At 45.4% G+C, this 19160-nt stretch overlaps 1 protein-coding gene across 1 annotated transcript; it reads left to right on the top strand.

Moving 5' to 3' along the window:
* The first annotated feature begins 963 nt into the window (after positions 1–963).
* Positions 964–15672, top strand: LOC129822050 (zinc finger CCCH domain-containing protein 4-like). Its single transcript, XM_055879915.1, has 14 exons — positions 964–1285; positions 6051–6345; positions 6509–6616; positions 6733–7012; positions 7112–7329; positions 7492–7576; positions 7762–7907; positions 8065–8166; positions 8322–8433; positions 8667–8776; positions 8943–9367; positions 9466–9752; positions 9915–10163; positions 13817–15672. Exons 1-14 carry the CDS (start codon positions 1206–1208, stop codon positions 15487–15489), a joined length of 4170 nt encoding a protein of 1389 aa, XP_055735890.1. The 5' UTR covers positions 964–1205; the 3' UTR covers positions 15490–15672.
* Positions 15673–19160: the final 3488 nt, after the last annotated feature.

A 19160-nucleotide genomic window follows, 5' to 3' on the forward strand; every position in this document is an offset into this window, starting at 1 on the left:
ATTATTTAGTGACGTGATTATATTTAGTATAGTTTTATCTAAAAAGTATAACTTTTTAAATGTTTAAAAATATATATTTTGATCAAATTCACTGAGGATGGTCATCCCCTTCATCCTCTGAGGAGCCTCCACTGATACCATCATAGCATGGGCCTACCAACAAAAATGTAACAGTGGAAGAAATGTATTTATTACATTTTCACATGCAGTGCTCAGACATTCTGTGAGAGGAATTTACTATTCAAACATGAAGCTATTACATTTGTTTACAAAGTTTCCTATGGCAACAAAAACATGAACAATGGAGCCTATACCTGGTCTTTGGTTTTTATTTTATTTTATTGTGATATGGTGTAACAGATGTAACTTTACGTCGTCCCCTCGCCCCGGGCGCGAACCAGGGAACCTCTGCACACATCAACAACTGTAGCCCACGAAGCATCGTTACCCATCGCTCCACAAAGGCCGCGGCCCATGCAGAGCAAGATGCAACCCTACTTGTAGGTTTCAGAGCAAGTGACGTAACTGATTGAAATGCTACTAGCGCGTACCCGCTAACTAGCTAGCCATTTCACATCCGTTACAATGGCAAAACAGTTGAACCAATCAATCAAATTAATTAAAGGTTACTGATAAGTTGAAATTTGACTGTGGCTTTAATCGTGAATTATAATTAGTACAGGACATGCACTAAATACACAGACTAGGGGACACACGTTGCCGTCCACAGCTACCACCAATAGTCATGTCATGGAGAGGGAACTGAGGGCCAACTATGTAAGAGAAAGGTGAACTTGTTCACACTATTGGGCAAGCAGAAGAATACCTCAATGTGCCCCAGATATGCATAGACCTATGCCAAAGAGTGCTCTTTGACAACAGCTGAACGAAGAACGCTCGGGTATTTCAGTGACAAACGTATGAGAACGTAATGTTGATGTCGTCACGTTCGGAATATCCCGCCCCTTCTCTTTGGAGGAGACAGCCATTTTAAGTGGATGAGTTTCATTTTACAGCGCAACTGTAGGACGGAGAACCTCAGGACACAATTTCTACCTATTTCTCTAACAACTGTTAGTGGGGAATTGACTACTATGAACTGAAACTCTTCCTAAAACCATTAACAAGTACTGTAGATCCAAGTTAAGTGACGCATAAGCCAGTAGAGTTGTAATTTTTTTTGCACCTAAATGTAGCTAGAGGAAATGGCTGTGGAAAGCATGACTGTCCATCCAAACTCCCCAACAACAACCAACCACGAACACAGTCTTCTCACTGACGAAAGGTCGAGTAATTCTACAATCATATTTCTATCAAACTATTTATTTGTCCTGTGCTTTTTAGGCATAAAAAGCACGGGTTTCTTTTTCATTTTTTTCTTTCAAAGGGATTAAAATCGCCTTTTTCTGGGGAACAAGTACAGAGGTAACGAACGCCATCTTGTAACGTTGCTCAGCGCAAACTGGAAGGTCAAAAAATGAACATGGGATCTGTTCAGTTTGAATAAGTATTTCAAGAAGTTATTTTATGAAGAAATGACCATCAGTTCAAATAACTGATCCAGCAAAGTTGCATCCCCATCAAAGTAAAGACCGAATGAAGAAAAATAGAGGATATCTTTTTGCTTGCTAATTGTCCACCATTAACTAGCTAAATTAATAAATTTCTAAATATATGTCCAATTATCTAGATGTCCAAACGTTTTTGAACACAAAAGCTTTGCAAAATTACATTGCAAAGAAAGGCCTAGCTAAGGTTCCAACTCGCTAGCTAGTTGGCTAGCTGGCTTCCCTTCGTGAAAGAAAAGGCAGTTTGCAAACTATCCGCCAAGCCAATAGGGCGAATTAAATCCGTTTCCTAATTAATCATTCATTCTAGGTATTTCAGGTCAGATTAACGACTTGATTGTAATTGATTTCATTAGACAGTTGTTGGAAATAGTATGTATTTCCTTTATTGGCACTCCAGCTAAGTAACGACGTAGCTAACTAGTTACGCTAGCTAACTACGCAGTTTCTTTTTTGATAGCTAGCTTGCCAGACCAATCTAGCCAGACTAGCTAGTAAACCAAAGGCCGCCATTGTGCCTGCCTTTGTAGCAACTGGCTAGTTGTGTTGAAAACATTTGTCATTGGAATTGATGCAAATGGTCACTTGTCACCCAGTAGACCGAGCCCTCTTGAATCGGTGAATAAAATTAATTGCTTCTATTAGCTAACTATGAAGTTAACTATTGGTGCACAGGTTAACGTTAATAACTAAGCCAGCTAGCTATTGATAGAACATTAGAACATTTAATCACTAACAATTAAGAAATTGATACAATTCCAAGGCGTGAAGTTGATCATACTAACTAGTCAGCAACAATGTAACCAAAGTGATTGCACAATTATTTTATCGTTCTCATCTCCACTTGGAATGTGTTTGTGCCACCCATACAAAAAGTAATTACTAAATCTGTACATGAATGGATTTTCTTCCATCCATGTTCAGGAAAATTGCCTAATTTCGTGCCCCTATAAAGTTTCCCCCTTCTCTTCTCAGGACAGACTGCTGTTTTACTTTAGATTGTTATCCCAAACACCCACCAAATCCCAGAACTGTGTTGAACGTTTGCAAAGCATTTCAGATGTCTAAAAAGTGAAGTAAATCACAAATGTTCCCTATTTAGTTACCTGATTGCCCTGTCTGCAACATTCATTCCCCCCCAACAACCCAAGTTATAACATTCCACAAACCCTAATAATAAAGTGGGGAAACCACTATTATGTTCCAAAAACCTTTGGGGGGGTCATACCAGTGCTTTTGAGTGCAGAATGTGAAGAAAACCTCTCACAGTAAGTACTTCCCATAATTTTGATAAAGGCCCATTGTTTGTAGTTGAATTGATTATTAGGGATTTTTTTTTATTTTTTTAATTAAGATGTAATCCTGTTGTGATGATGCATGGATAGTGTTGTAAAATGTATTTGTAAGCAAAAACGTGAGTATACATTAGTGATTGTACCTGGTACTTTCAGTATTAACTCAGTTTATGCTCTTGGAACCACATAGGGTGTGTCCAGTGCACACACACAACTTTATAGCAACAGTAAAGGTCTTGTTTGATGTGTGATTATCCAAGCCTATCCTTAGATTGCGGATTATTTATTTTTTATTAGGTTTATATTTGGATCCAAGTGTAACTTTTTTTTCCTGTTAATAGTTCCTTGGCATTGTTCCTTGGCGTAGAGTAGATTAGAGCCTTATCTAATTGGCAGTAGTGAGTGCTATCATTTCCTGACTCGTCTGTTTGTAAAATCGTTGTGATGTAGGCTATAAAACTCAGAGGAGGCTGTTGACCGGTGCTTTGCATTTGCTATTTCACGCATTTGTCAGGAAATCTAACCAGCCTGACTATCATTTTCATATACACCCTTTATTACCGTAATGTTAATAAACCAAAACCCTTGTAATCTCAGTTTGAAATAGGCTACTACATAATGTTGTAAGAATAAGTTTTCATTCAGTACAAGACAAGATAGGGTTTGGCCAGACCCTAACATCTCTTTGCACAGGCAAATGGTTAGGCATACTCCCAGCCAATGGGAGTGGCACACCTCTGTAGAAGTATACGTTGGCTTGGCTGGCATCTGAACTGAGCAAAATCATAATAAAGCGTTTTGCTTGTCCACAGAATCCTCAATACTTGTACCTGGCACCCCACTAGGGAAAGGGGCCAGGAGTCAGAGCTGTGTCAGTAGAGCCTTTGTTCTGTGTGTGCCCATGTCAGTCTATAGAACCCCCAGCAATGCAAAGCTCTGCGCTCATCAAGAATGGCCTCCCTGTGCCCCTTGAAGGACGTGAGTGTTTGTGTGACTGCCATGGCAGGTCTTGATTTAAGGGTAGGCTGTGCTGAGTTAAATTATGTGGACTCCATTGTTTTAGGCCAGGTTGTAAAACCATGCCATTGACAATGAAGGAAAAATTAACTTTTAGATTAATTTGGTTTATTTAAGAGTGACTAGAACTATATGTGGTCCATCTCTGGCTGAGAGTAAACTTAGGATAACTAAACGTAAGGAGGAGCAGGAGACTTTAGTAAGACCCAGAAACCCTCTGGCCCAGGAGGAAAGTCATGTCCTAGATAGGAAGTTAGTATGTTGAAGATGTGGTGTGGACCGTGTGGTGTGAGTATAAAGAGAGATCCGTTGACATTTTATTTGTTTCAATTGGCCTATAGGCCTATGTCCACAGATTGGGTCTGTATGCTCAGAGTATAGTCTATTCTATAGCCTACATCTAACTCATTGTTTTACTACCCAAACCATTTCTGTGTACTTTGGCCAAAAGTCAATTCTATTCCAGTCTGTATTTCAATAATAAAATAAAGGCCTAACCTGTACCATTTTGAAATTAGGCTATACCAGACACTGAAAGTAAGGCTGTTACTCAAGCCTGCTCTGATCAGTGTCAGCAAATATCTGTTAACTCTGTAGGCTGGACTCGATGGCTAAAGTGGGGCTTCAAATGGACATGGTGGTCATATCCTACTTATCACCACCACGCCTGCCATATTGTCACGGCAGTGTATTTCAGTAATTAATGCAATGGTGTCTCTGTGAAACTACACCTTGAAAGCTGGCAAGGGGGAAAAGTATCTGTTTCTTGTTGTCTGTGTTCTCTAGTTACATTTAGGCCTAGCTATTCCAGTTGTAATATAGTTTTGACCGTTGTGGTTTTCTGTGTAACGTTTGAGATTTGTATTGGTTGTTGGTTAAATATTTTTAATCTCCTAAGCAAGCATATTGCATGCTGTTGAGGACTGTTGAGAGATTAAATTGGCTGGTCTTCACTGATAAATAGCAGACTGTTTAAGATTATTTTGACGTAAACACTTCTGTCTCCCTGCACAGGAATGAATAACTCGATTTAGTGATGGGCCTATTGCTTTCAAAATGTCCTTGACATAGTGTTGTATGTTGATGTTGAATCCACCTTGCGTAATGAAAGCCAACGGATTGCCCATGTCCAGTCCAGCAAGTTGGGACCTACTGAATCGCCCTCCCCCAACCTGTTACATCATAATAGTTGCATCACTCTCAACTTTTCCCAGTCCAGAGACAAAACAGTGAAGCTCAGTGTACACACTACACGCACATTTAAATGCTGTTCACAGAGAAACTTGCTGTTACTGATTGCTGTCCCTTAAATTAACTGCCATATCATTTGTTTACCACAGAGCACACCCACCTTATCCCTGACCCCCTCACAATAACTCGGCTTGTTGTGACACAGAAATAACACACAGACTTTATACCCTAGCAGTCCTATCTCCAGCATGCAGTCAGTAGGCCTATGCCAATGTGGTCAATCTAAGAAAAACATGATCTGGCCCTCTTGACTCTCTCAGCAGACACAAGGTCCTTCATGTCACCCGCAATAACAGCCAACCCAGTCACCCAAACACAACACTCATAACTCATCAGCTTGTTACAGCAGAGCAGCCTACGTTGTGTCATGGTTTGTGGGTGAACAGTGGTGTGACTGTTTGACGAGTTCAGACACGCTCTCAGACATTGTCATAGGATAACAACAGCTGATTGGCCCTGCGGATAACCGTGTTATCTCCACTGTCAAGACAAACGTACAGAAACACACAAGGAAACGGCATAATTAGCGACTGAAACCTACAAATTGAATTACTCGAATTAGAACATGAGGGAAGTGACTCGCTCGGACTATACAAGTTATCAATATAAAATGTGTAAAACGGGTACACCTGAGACTCGCAATGTCACCTCTACCCATGAAAAAGTAATTATCCAAATTCCCAAACTAGCAGTCGCGGTTGTTAATGCCATTTTATTCCACTGTAATTTCCCCAGACAAAAAGCTTTGATCCCTTATTATTATAGTCTAGTGGTGGTGTCTAGAAATGGAATGTTCACCACCCAGGAACCCTCTACCTGTCACATACTGGGAGTCCAAACATGAACTACGCGGATAAGACCTGCGTGTGGCTTTAACAGCATTTTGATGTCCTGTCTATCTGTCCTCTGTTTGTCACAGGCGTGAGGATGGTGAGTTGGAAGAGGGAGAGCTGGAGGATGATGGTGGAGAGGTGGAGGTGGCAGAGGAGCCCAGCACCGGGGGAGGAGGAGAAGATGGAGGTGAAGGTGAAGGAACAGCAGCAGCAGCAGAGGCGGCCCCCCCAGAGAAAACTCACCGCAGCAAAGAGCGCCACGCCAGCGGCGATGAGAAGGATGACGAGAAGGCCCGCCGCCACAAGAGGAAGAGGAGAAAAGAGAGGGAGCGGGAGAAGGAGAAGAGGAGAGCCAAGAAGAGACGCAAATCCAAGCACAAAGTAAGAGTGTGTGGTTCACATCCAGCTCTGTTCTGGCTGTCATCGTCCTATACAGACCCTTCAGATCAGGGAGGTTATTGCTTTCTTACTGTAGTCTAAAGATGTTTCTAAGTACTTTTTCACTTAACCTATCCCTCTTTGTGTTGTGTGTGTGGTGTTACAGCGTCATGCCTCCTCCAGTGATGACCACTCAGACTTTAGCGATGACTCTGACTACAGCCCAAGTGAGAAGAGGAAGTATCGGGACTATAGCCCTACGTACCCCCCTTCTGTAAGTTACCCCATGGCAGTGCTCTAAATCACATGATTGAAGATACTTGCTGCAGAGTTGCTAATCTGTTTACTACCATGTAATCACAGTGGTCTAACTGATTGATTGTTTCCCAGTCCCTTGGAGGTTACCCACCAGCGCCGTCCTCCGGCCACGGTGGCCCCATGCCTAAGAAGGGCAACTACGTAAAGATGGACAAGCAAGGCTACGGGGGCTACGGCGATTATGAAGAGGAGAACTACGAGGGAGAGGAGGATGAGGAGATGGGCGATGAAGACTACGATGACTTCACCAAGGAGCTCAACCAGTACCGCAAGGCCAAAGAGGGAGGCAGCGGCGATGGAGGTGGAAGGGGCAACAGTCGTGGGGGCAGAGGTAGCAAAAATGGGGTCAGAGGTGAATTGAACAACCTTTACTAGTTTGCTTGCAGGTCCCTGCGTGCCTTTCATATGCTGACACAAGGTGCTGACAGTGTTTCGTTTTCTTTCTCCACAGGAGGTAAAGGTCGTATGAAGAACCAGCGAGGTCGAGGAGGCATGAGAGGAGGAGGGCGTGGAGGTAGAGGAAGAGGAGGGAGCAGGGGTCGGGGGCGAGGGGGCAAGATGGGTGGAGACAACGAGGACGGAGAAGGGATGATGTACGGAGGAGGGGGGGGAGGAGGAGGAGGAGGAGGAGGAGGAGGAGGAGGAGGAGGAGGAGGAGACGAGATGGAGGTGAGTCAAAGACAGTCATCCTCTGGCCCCAGATGCACAGACAATGTGAAATGATCTATCAATCATACTGGTGTGCTGCCAAAGCAGTAAAGTGCTGAAAATCTCAGGAAAGTATATTCTGGTTTCTGAATTGTTCCTCATCCAGTTGATGTTGTGTTCTAGTATGGAGATGATGACTATGACCACATGGGTGAGGATGACTATGATGAATACTCTCAGTACAGGAAGTCCAAAGACCGTGGAAGGGGTGAGTTGGCTGTCAGAATTATTCATACTAAACAATACTTAGTCATGCTACTGTAATATACATACTAGGTTAGCTGTTCTGATGTCCTTCCTAGGTAAACATGCTTTGCACCCAATCCAAAATGGTTGCCTGTCTTGTTCCATTGTAGCCCACTGATGAAGTGTCTCTCTCCCTGCTCCAACCAGGTGGCAAAGGTGGGCGGGGACGGGGCCGTGGGAAACAAGGACGTGGTATGAACCGGGGAGGTCGAGGGCGGAACCGAGGGAGAGGCAGAGGGGGCGGAGACCAGGGTCACGAAGAGGACAACAATGGAGACATGGGGGACATGGGGGTGAGAATAAAACCAACACCTTACAGACCTGCTCGCTTCTCTGAATGAATACTCAACCTGTACAAGTTGGATTTCTGATAACCCTCTAAAACTAGTAATCCTTGGAAGACCTCACCGCAAGGCCAAATAGAACCTGTTTGTTTGTGTTGTGGTGCAGGATGGAGGAGGAGGCCAGCACAACAAGCACCAGGGGGACAAGCACCAAGACAAGAAAGGGAAAGCTATCTGCAAGTACTACATGGAGGGCCGCTGTACTTGGGTAAGAAGGAAATCATGGAATTTGAGCGGAGATAATGTTCTTGCCAGGCATTCTCAATAGAATGTCAAATCATTCTAACATGTTACCGTCAAATACTTTAAAAAATCTTGTCAAAACGTGATTTGGATCGTTTTATCGCTTTGCCAACTTTCCAGGGGGAACACTGCAACTTCAGCCACGACATTGAGCTGCCCAAGAAGAAAGAACTGTGCAAGTTCTACATCACCGGCTTCTGCGCGCGGGCTGAAAACTGCCCCTACATGCATGATATCCTTTACCTGCAGTCCACTTTGTATCAAATAGGACATTTCATATATTCCCTTCAGTGTGTGTTTACAGCTAGCATAACTAGAACGGCCATACGAGTTGTCAAGTTTAGTAGCCTATATCAGTGCTACCCCTGGGACACTTTTTTAATATCGGGCCTATATGGCCATGAGACAGTCTTTGAGTGAGTTCAGTCCATCCAGGCCATCCATAGTTCTTTAACTCGCCAGCACGTGATTTCCCCTGCAAGCTGTTCCACACCACCGGGAGCTGTGTGAATGGAGACGAATGCATGTTCTCCCACGAGCCTCTGACTGACGACACCCAAGACCTGCTAAACAAGGTGAGCCATCCTCAAGTGGATTTAGACACCACCTGTTTCTTTGAGTGAAAGTGTGAGAGCGTTCTCACACTTTCACTCACTCTCTTCTAATTTCTGGTGTTTCTTGCTCTGTTTGTGTTAGTATGTTAACCCCTTTTAACCACCTTTTCATCTCTTGTGTTCCTAGATGCTTGCGGAGGATGCCGAGGCTGGAGCTGAGGATGAGAAGGAGGTGGAGGAGCTAAAGAAGCAGGGGATCAACCCCCTTCCCAAGCCTCCTCCAGGGGTGGGCCTGCTCCCGACACCGCCCAGACCAGGGCCGCCTGACAGCTCTGGGGACTTTGGACCTCCTGGACCACCACAGGGCCCCATGTCCCCCAACGGCCTCCCCGGCCCAGGGCCTACCCAAGGGCCCGGTCCCTGTCCTGGCCCCCCTCCCCCCTACCCAGAAAGTGGCTCCTACCAGGGCCCTCCCAACCCCAAAGGTCCCCCACCACCATCCATGGGCCCCCCACCCCCCTGTTCCGGCAATGGTGGGAAGAAGATCCCCTCACTGTTTGAGATCAAGGTGCAGCCCACGGGACAGCTAGCTCAGAAACTAGCTAATCACAGGTGAGCTTTTCACATCCATCCAAACCTATTTATGTGGCTTTTATAGTTTGAGTATGTACTAGGAACATGGTTAACCTCAACAATCCTTCTCTCTACAGAGGTCAGACCCCAGGAACTGCCACAGGCCAAGCTGGCGCAACTGGCCCCCAAGGGCTCCCCGGTGGGCCAGGTGGGCCTCCGCCTCGGTTCCCTCCCCCTGGCATGATACCCCCAGACATGTCAATGGGTCCTCCCCCCATGGGCCCCGGAGGACCCCCCATGATGCCAGGCTTTGGCTCAGAAGGGGGGCCCATGATGCCCCCCGGACCTCCTCCAGGGGTTAACTTCTTTGACAGCTTCTTCAACCAGCAGCAAGACACAAATATGGACGGGGTGGTGGAGGAAGGTAAGCTGAGTTGACAGCGTATCACATAATGAACAAAGCATACAGTCACTGTTCGCATCAGAGACTGTTGGCCCATCCAATATAATTTCAGATTGAATCTAAACCTGTGCTGTAATGTGTCTTGAGTGTTGTAGTTGTCAACCCTCCTCCTGTACCTTCCAGGTGATGACTTCCAGGGCTTTGGAGGGATGGACAAGAAAGAAGGAAGAGGATCGGGAGGAAACCAGAGCTCCATGGGAGGCCCAGACATCCCCGCGAACGGAGGCTCGGCCAGTCAGCAGGCGGGGATGGGCATGCCCGACTTCCTGCCGCCGGCCCAGCGCATGCTGTTCCTGAGAATCCAGCAGAAACAGCAGGAGGATGAGGAGAGGGCCAGATTGGCCAAGGGGGGAGGAGAGAGGGATGCGGACGGTACGCTCTTCACACACACTGTAGACCAGAGGCAACATACGTTCAGTGTTTCATCAAATCATTTTTTAATATATTTTTTTATACCTAAAGGGGTCCTAAAATTCTAAATCAAATATCTAAATGATCCTTGGTATGATCATCTTAAAACAATTCCATATGTTAGCTTAGTAGAACCCCCCCAGGGTTAGACTCTAGGGGGTTAAAAAACACTCCAGGCCACTCAACAAAAAAAATGTTATTGGATAGGATATAGAGATAGGAAAGATATAGGAGAGTTGCTGAAGTGCTCCACCAGTCTAGGCCACCCAGGCCACTCTTGAATGTCTAAAACTAGATAGAATGTACAGTCTGTTAAAATTATAATGGACCTATACGTTTTCAAATAACTGCCCTTCCCCTCGATCAATTTTGAAATCCCGATGTGGCCCTCGAGCCGTAGACACTGTATTGCTGTCTATTTTGCTTAGACACTAATATAATGGCAAGCCAGCACAGGCAATAACATAAGCACTTCTCCTGGGCCTGGTAAACCTGGCATGCACCACCATGGGAAATTACTGCAGGCACCATCTCAATTCTCCATAGACAAAACAAACAATTCCCACTGACACAGTATAAACAGTGTATTGGCAGTGCAAACACTTCAGAACTATGCAATATTGATACAGACACAATATAAATACTGGCTAGAGGTCGCACTCACCCGTATAGGCTACATAGAGCGCATAAAAAAGGTTGAGTCGAGTGCATAGGCTTTGTAAACCCTGGCTTCGTCCCTGGCTGGGCCCTGGTCAAAAGTAGTTCACTATAAAGGGAATAGGGTGCCATTTAGGCAACAACTAAAGCTAATGGTATGATTCATAAGTTGTACGGTTTTAGCCCCAAAAAGTGCTTGCTTAAGTCCGTGGAAAGTTTACAGTGTTCCTGTCTCCTTTTGTTTGGTCACAAATGTACACTACTGTTTAAAAGTTTCGGGTCACTTAGAAATGTCCTTGTTTTTGAAAGAGAAGCAATTTTTTTGTTGATTTAAAATAACATCAAATTGATCAGAAATACAGTGTAGGCGTTGTTAATGTTGTAAATGACAATTGTAGCTGGAAACGGCTGATTTGTTATGGAATATCTACATAGGTGTATAGAAGCCCATTATCAGCAACCATCACCCCTATGTTCCAATGGCAACGTTGTGTTAGCTAATCCAAGTGTATCATTTTAAAAGGCTAATTGATCATTAGAAAAACATTTTGCAATTATGTTAGCACAGCTGAAAACTGTTGTTCTGGTTAAAGAAGCAATAAAACTAGCCTTTGGACTAGTTGAGTATCTGGAGCGTCAGCATTTGTGGGTTCGATTACAGGCTTAAAAAGTACTTTCAAAACACCAGTCTCAACGTCAACAGTGAAGAGGTGACTCCGGGATGCTGGCCTTCTAGACAGAGTTGCAAAGAAAAAGCCATATCTCAGACTGGCCAATAAAAATACATTATTAGGATGGGCAAAAGAACACAGACACTGGACAGAGGAACTCTGCCTAGAAAGCCAGCATCCCGGAGTCGCCTCTTAATTGTTGATGTTGAGACTGGTGTATTGCGGTTAATATTTAATGAAGCTGACAGTTGAGGACTTGTGAGGCGTCTGTTTCTCAAACTAGACACTAATCTACTTGTCCTTTTGCTCAGTTGTGCACCGGGACCTCACACTCCTCTTCTATTCTGGTTAGAGCCAGTTTGCCCTGTTCTGTGAAGGGAGTAGTACACAGCGTTGTACGAGATCTTCAGTTTCTTGGCTATTTCTCGCATGGAATAGCCTTCATTTCTCAGAACAAGAATAGACTGACGAGTTTCAGAAGAAAGTTATTTGTTTCTGGCCATTTTGAGTCTGTAATTGAACCCACAAATGCTGCTGTTCCAGAAACTCAACTAGTCTAAAGAAGGCCAGTTTTATTGCTTCTTTAATCAGCACAACAGTTTTCAGCTGTGCTATCATAATTGCAAAAGGGTTTTCTAATGATCAATTAACCTTTTAAAATTATAAACTTGGATTTGCTAACACAAGGTGCCATTGGAACACAGGAGTGATGGTTGCTGATAATGGGCCTCTGTACGCCTATGTAGATATTCCATTAAAAATCAGCCGTTTCCAGCTATAATATTCATTTACAACATTAACAATGTCTACACTGTATTTCTGATCAATTTTATATTAATGGACAAAAAAAAATTGCTTTTCTTTCAAAAACAAGGAAATGTCTAAGTGACCCCAAACATTTGACTGGTAGTGTATATGTATCCCATGGAGGCAGGAAATGTCTGTATAACACCGTTGACCCTCACTGGAACCCCTCAGCAGAGTCAACGTCCTCTGGGCTGTGGTTGCGTATGGATCAGATTAGGGACTCCAATTGGCCCCTACACCCTCGCTAGGTGGAGCTGTTGTTGTGTGAGATACTTTACTAATTATCTTGGGCACTGACATTGATTTAAGTCAGGGTTCCCCAACCGACGACCCGCAGGACGATTCTGGCCCGTGGGTGTACATGTGATTGTATACAAATGTAATTAAGGTCCGAAATTATTATGTTTTAGTCAAATATTATATCTGTTTGGGCTTCTTGCGGTCAAATTGCAATCTACAAATTATTTGTAATTATGTTCCGGCCCCCAACCATCCACTCCAGAAGAAATTGGCCCGCGGCCCTGATTGTAGCTGGTTTTCAGTAGGGATGTGACAAATGGACAATTTTGCTTAATGTTTAAAACAGCAATTTTTTCAGTTTTCCATTAAAACGATAAGAAAAATATAATAAAATTCAATTTCAATGCAGAATAATGGTCCTATTACGTATGTATGACCACTTGGGAAGGGCAATGAAGTCATATCTACCGCAGTCATATACCCTTATAAGGGCTACGGCTGTAAGGGTATGCTATGGCTGTAAGGGTACGCTACGGCTTTTTAAATGCCAACACGAAACCTTCTCTGGAGATAGTTTTGAAGCACCAGTGAACAGGCATTATACTTCTCTGTAAAGGAACTGTTAATCAAATTATCTTGAGCTGCCTGCACGCAAGACCACTCTCCTACAAATGTACTTTAAAGCTGAAATACCGTGACTTAACAAGACATTTAGTAGAAAGAAAACATCTTCCACTAGGAATCGTCTACTAAGATTCAGTATTTTTGATTAGTTGCCGTACTTCCGAGAACACAAACACTCACATCTTTCATAGCGAGCTAGCCAGGGACGGATAGAGAGAGGAGGGGCACAGTATAGGCAGGCCAGCCAACAGGCAGACAGAGTCAGAACTGTACACTAGGCCTATCTACCGGCAATTAAAAGCTGTATCTCCCAATGGAATGTTGTGTCTTGAAATTTCTTGGCTTGCAATGTCTCGCAACATCAGTAAAGCAGGGCCTGTCAACAATGAATAGGCTAGGATATTCTACATGCTACAGACCGAAGACATTAGCAAAGAGAAAGAGCAGGCGAGCCAGCTGCACTGTGATAAAAATTGTGGGGGGGGGAAACATTATTCTTAATGTTAAGGGTCCCAAATTCGTTCACACCCCTAGTTGTCGGTGGTTGTGGTTTCTGAACTGGTTGTGGTTTCTAAACTGGGTGTCATCACTGATTCCTGTTGCTTTATCTCCTAGGTGACTCAGCTAACTGGTACTCCAGTGAGGATGAGGATGGAGGCGGCAGTGTCACATCCATTCTGAAGACGCTCCGCCAGCAGAGCCAGGGACCCCCCAAACCTGAGGGTCCCCCCAGCGACCCCCGCCTCCAGAAAGGCTCCCCAGCGCACCCCCCCATCCGACCGGCAGACCCCCGCCAGGGGGACCCCCGGCTGGCTCGTGATCCCCGCCTCTCCCGGGCCACAGACTCTGCCCAGGCCTTGGACTCTCCCAACCCCTCCTCGGCATCCACTGTCACCCCTGCAGACCCCCGCCTGGCCCGGCTCGCTACCGCCACCCTCACCCCTAAACCAGACGCCCCCCTGGTGTACAAGCCCCCGCCCCTCACGGCTCCCCCTGCAGAGGAGGAGGAGACAGAGAGGGTTCTGAGGGACAAGCCTGTGCCCATCCCCCTGGACCCCCTGATGGGCATGGCCCTGAGGGACCCACGCTCCCAGCTGAAGCAGTTCAGCCACATCAAGAAGGACATTCTCCTGCACATGCCCCCGTACGCTAAGACAGTGACATGGAACCCCGAGGACCTCATCCCGATCCCAATCCCTAAACAGGACCTCCTCCCCCTCCCCCCAGGCATCCCCCCTGTCTCAGCCCTGGACCCCCGCCTCTCACGCAGCCAGCAGCGGATCCACACGGCCCTCCCCCCTACCCCACCCATCCCCCCTCCCTCCTTAGAACCCCCCGCCCCAGCCTCCTCCTCCCTCCCAGACTTTGAGCTGCTCTCTCGCATCCTCAAGACTGTTAACGCCTCATCCAGCCCCTCGCAGTCATCTCCTCCTCTCCCCCTCGTCCCTCCAACAACCCTCTTGCCGGCGCCTCCTGCTTTGTTGCCCACCCCTGTCGACAAGCCCGTCGATCCTCGAATGGCCCGCAAAGCCCCCGCTGACCCACGGCTCCAGCCGCAGAAATCTGCCCTGAAGCAGCCTTCAGAGTCCCCTGTCCCCCCTCTGACGGTCTCCCCGGTAGCCCATCCACCCACCACCGGTTCCTCCTCCCCCGCCATCGCCCCCTACGACCCTCGGCTACTGTCTGCAGGTGGGGTAGGCCGTGGAGGGGGAGCGGGTGCAGTTGGTGGCAGCAGTGTGCTGAGTGGGATCAGTCTATATGACCCCCGGACTCCTAGTGCAGGTAAACTTGAGGGCCCTGGTGCCGCCACAAACACAACCCCCAGCAGCGGCCCCACAGAGCCCAAACCTAGTGAGGTGGCGCCAGCCAAGCTCAAGGCCAAGGAGCCCCTGTTTGTCCGTAAGTCTGCCCTGGACCAGCCGGAGCCAGAGAAGAGCAGTGAGCAGTCCACTGACCGCTACAACAGCTATAACCGGCCCAGGCCCAAGCCTGCACCCTCGCCCTCCACCGGGCCCCCCGGAGGTCCTGCTGCTTCTGGCTCCTCCGTGGCCGGACAGGGTCCCCCTGGTGCTGCTGACCAGGCCCCGGCGGGTGTCCACAACCTGCCTGTGTCCTCGCTCTTCACCATGGTGAAACAGGCCAGCAAGCCCAGCGGCTCCGGCAGCCCCTTTGGTGGGAACAGCCCTGCCCAGCCTGGTGACACCACCACCACCACGGAGCAGGACAATGCTTCTCTGAAGGAGGTTTTCAAAGGCTTTGACCCCACGGCATCACCCTTCTGCCAGTGATATCTGAGCCTATCCACCTGGCTGGTTGAACATTGTTTTAGACACGAACACTGAACGCATCAGCAAGGAGCGCACTGAGGCGGGAGCCGGACTGGCCACAGACGGTGAACATTTGAACGTGTGGGTCAGGCGTCACACCTGCAGTGTTTGCTAATTAGATTCTATAACAGACTTTGGGGCGGGGAGGGAGGGGGTGTGGGAGGGAGGGATATGTTGGAGTCTGGGAAAGAGAGACCTCTATTTTAAAACAAACAGATGTATAAATAAATGTATTCCCTTTATGAGAGTTCCTCCCTGCTTTAAGAGAAAACAATTGTTGGACAACAGTAACATAAGAGTCCACAGATTTAAATGGGCTGTACTTCCTCATTTATGCTCCTCCTAGTCCTGTTCATTTTCCTTTGCATTTGTTTGTAACTCCAGTCTCCAAACTCTCCCTTTATCAACCGTTCTGTCCCATCCCACCAGGCCTTTCACGTCACTGACTTCCACTGTCGCCGTGGGAAGAAGTTTTGTCAATCATTGTATATTTTCTAGTCCAATCACAGGCTAAGAAAACACATAGAGAACATTTACTGCCAATCCCTCTGCCTGTAGCGTTATAACAGTATATTATATATGAATACAACTCTTTTGTTTGCTTGATTTGAAGTAATTTCTTTGCTTGTCTATCTGTTATCTGTCTGTCTTTCTCCTCTGTCTCTTCTTTTTAAATATTTGAGCCCTCTGCTCTTTCAGCACTGTGTTTTCTCTGGCCTCTTCTGTCTGTTTGTTTGTTGTGTGTCGGGGTGAAGCCTATGACTATGTCGGCCATGTTGGTCCCGCCACCCCACACACCCCTGCTTGAGGTTCCACTCACACCTCTCCGCCACTGAGTCAGAACTGTACAATTGAAAACCACAACTGTCATGAGTGTCCGTCTGTCATGTGTGAGATATGATCATTTTAATTTATTTTTTTATACTTATGTCACATGACAGTTAAATCAAATCATTTGGTGAGAGTGACTTCTCGCCTGCATTTAAGTGCGATGCAGCCTGTAACCGTGAGAGGAGAAACAGACACTGACATTCTTGTTTTGTTGAAGTTTCAAACAAATAAACTCACTTAATTCTGTAGAGGTATGAAAAGTCTGGGGTGACCTGGCTACACAAGTGTCTTTTTTCATTGTTTTCCCTTTGCAAAAAGTGACTGCTTTGTAAATTGAACAGTGTCCTGTTTGATGAGAGGTACCATTTTGTAACCGTTCACTGTAGGGGAGGTTAAGTATTTAATAAAGGCGATACATGATCAACCAGTAACTGACCAGTGTTTTTCGTAGTTTGGTGGGCAGGCGTCTCTGATAGTATGTCATCACCATGTCATCCTAGTGTTTCCTGCTAACCATGATCCTTGTGATTAATTTCCTTCCATCCTGATGTCTCTTGGCTCCAGGAAGTCACATCATCATCCATCACAGATCTCTTTTACTAATTGTGCATTTCCACTGAGGATTTATCCCAGTGTTTTACCCAGAAGGCTCACACTATTCTATTTCCATCTATGCGGGTCAACACCTGTGACTCACTGGGCTGTAGTTCCGGTGGACCTGCTCTGACTTGGAACCAAGGCAAGGCCCTGGGTACTTTTTAAGATATTTACTTACACAGTAATAATGGCTAACTGAACTTCAACACCTTCTCACAAAGTAAGAGTCTTGAATGATGCAGGTTGTTGATTATGCTCGCCACAAGTCTTTCGTGTCAAACTACTGATGGAAGCACATTGGGCTAGTTCGACGTTGCTGCCGACTGTGCAGGTGACTTTCCCCTCGTAAACACAAACAACTTCAATAATTGCAGTCAGACTTAATTATGACAACCTATTGTTGGTTTAATATGGTTTAGTGTCACTGAGTTTCAGGCATGGTTGGTTGGCTGCTGAAGAACTTCTAAGAGTAACTTATTCTTAAAACATGTACAGTATCAGTCAAAAGTTTGGACACCTTCTCAGGGTTTTTCTTTATTTTTACTAAATTATAGTCCCACTAAGCGCAAACCAGATGTGATGGCAGATCGCTGCAGAATGCTGTGGTGGCCATTCTGTTTAAGTGTGCCTTGAATTCTAAATAAATCACTGACAGTGTCACCAGCAAAGCACTCCCACATCACACTTCCTCCTCCATGCTTCATGGTGGGAACCACACAAACGGAGATCATTCGTTCACCTACTCTGCGTCTCACAAAGACACAGTGGCTGGAACCAAAAATCTCTAATTTGGTTCCAAAGGACAGATTTACACCGATCTAATGTCCATTGCTGGTGTTTCTTGGCCCAAGTAAGTCCTTCTTATTGGTGTCCTTTAGTAGTGGTTTCTTTGCAGCCATTGACCATGAAGGCCTGATTCACACAGTCTCCTCTGAACAGTTGATGTTGAGATGTGTCTGTTACCTGAACTCTGTAAAGCATTTAGTTGGGCTGCAATCTGAGGTGCAATTAACTTGTCCTCTGCAGCAGAGGTATCGCTGGGTCTTCCTTTCTTGTGTCGGTCCTCATGAGAGCCAGTTTCATCATAGAGTTTGATGGTTTTTGCGACTACACTTGAAGGAACTTTCAAAGTTCTTGAAATGTACCGCATTGACTGACCTTCATGTCTTAAAGTAGTGATGGACTGTATTTTCTCTTTGTTTATTTCAGCTGTTCTTTCCATAATATGGACTTGGTCTTTTACCAAATAGGGCTATCTTCTGAATACCACCCCTACCTTGTCACAACACAACTGATTGGCTCAAACGCATTAAGAAGGAAAGACATTCCAAAATGTAACTTTTAACAAGGCACACCTGTTAATTGAAATGCATTCCAGGTGACTATCTCATGAAGCTGGTTGAGAAAGTGCCAAGCGTGTGCAAAGCTGTCATCAAGGCAAAGGGTGGCTACTTAGAAAAATCAAAAAAAGAAATTTGTTTAACACTCTTTTGGTTACTACATGATTCCATGTGTTATTTCATAGTTTTAAATGTCTTCACTGTTATTCTAGAATGTAGAAAATAGTAAAAATAAAGAAAAACCCTTGATGAGTAGGAGTGTCCAAACTTTTGACTGGTACTGTATGTGAATGCTGAGGTAGTGAGTATTCAGGCAACTGATTCCATACCATATTGGGAAATTCTTGGCCTGCACCCAGCTATTTTTTGACAGGAATGCCTTTCGTTTTTGGCATTCAGGATAGAGGGAGTGTTACTTAGGCCTAAATCCAGAACTGCTCATGAACTTCCTCACGATCCCCCTGGCAACGAACAAATCAGCAACAGTAGCCCAGGAATGAACACACCAGAAAAATAATACGAAATCCTACTACAGTAGTGTTTGTTTTTGGTTTTATATTTAGTCCTCAGCCAAAGACGAGCCTACTTTGAGTGTTGCCCCTCCCAAATGGTCATAAATTGTTGCTGTTGGCTTTTGGAACCTTGAAAATGTGTTTATTTTCTTTGGGTGGAATCTGAAAAGTAGCAACCTCTTATAGGCCACAAAGGCAAATAAAGAACACTTTAACTAACATAGATTACTGACCACTCCTCTTAATCCTCTTAAATCTAAACTCAGCAAAAAAAAGAAACGTCCTCTCACTGTCAACTGCGTTTATTTTCAGCAAACTTAACATGTGTAAATATTTGTATAAATATAACAAG

This window comes from Salvelinus fontinalis, chromosome 24, assembly GCF_029448725.1.
Source record: "Salvelinus fontinalis isolate EN_2023a chromosome 24, ASM2944872v1, whole genome shotgun sequence".
NCBI lineage: Eukaryota > Metazoa > Chordata > Actinopteri > Salmoniformes > Salmonidae > Salvelinus > Salvelinus fontinalis.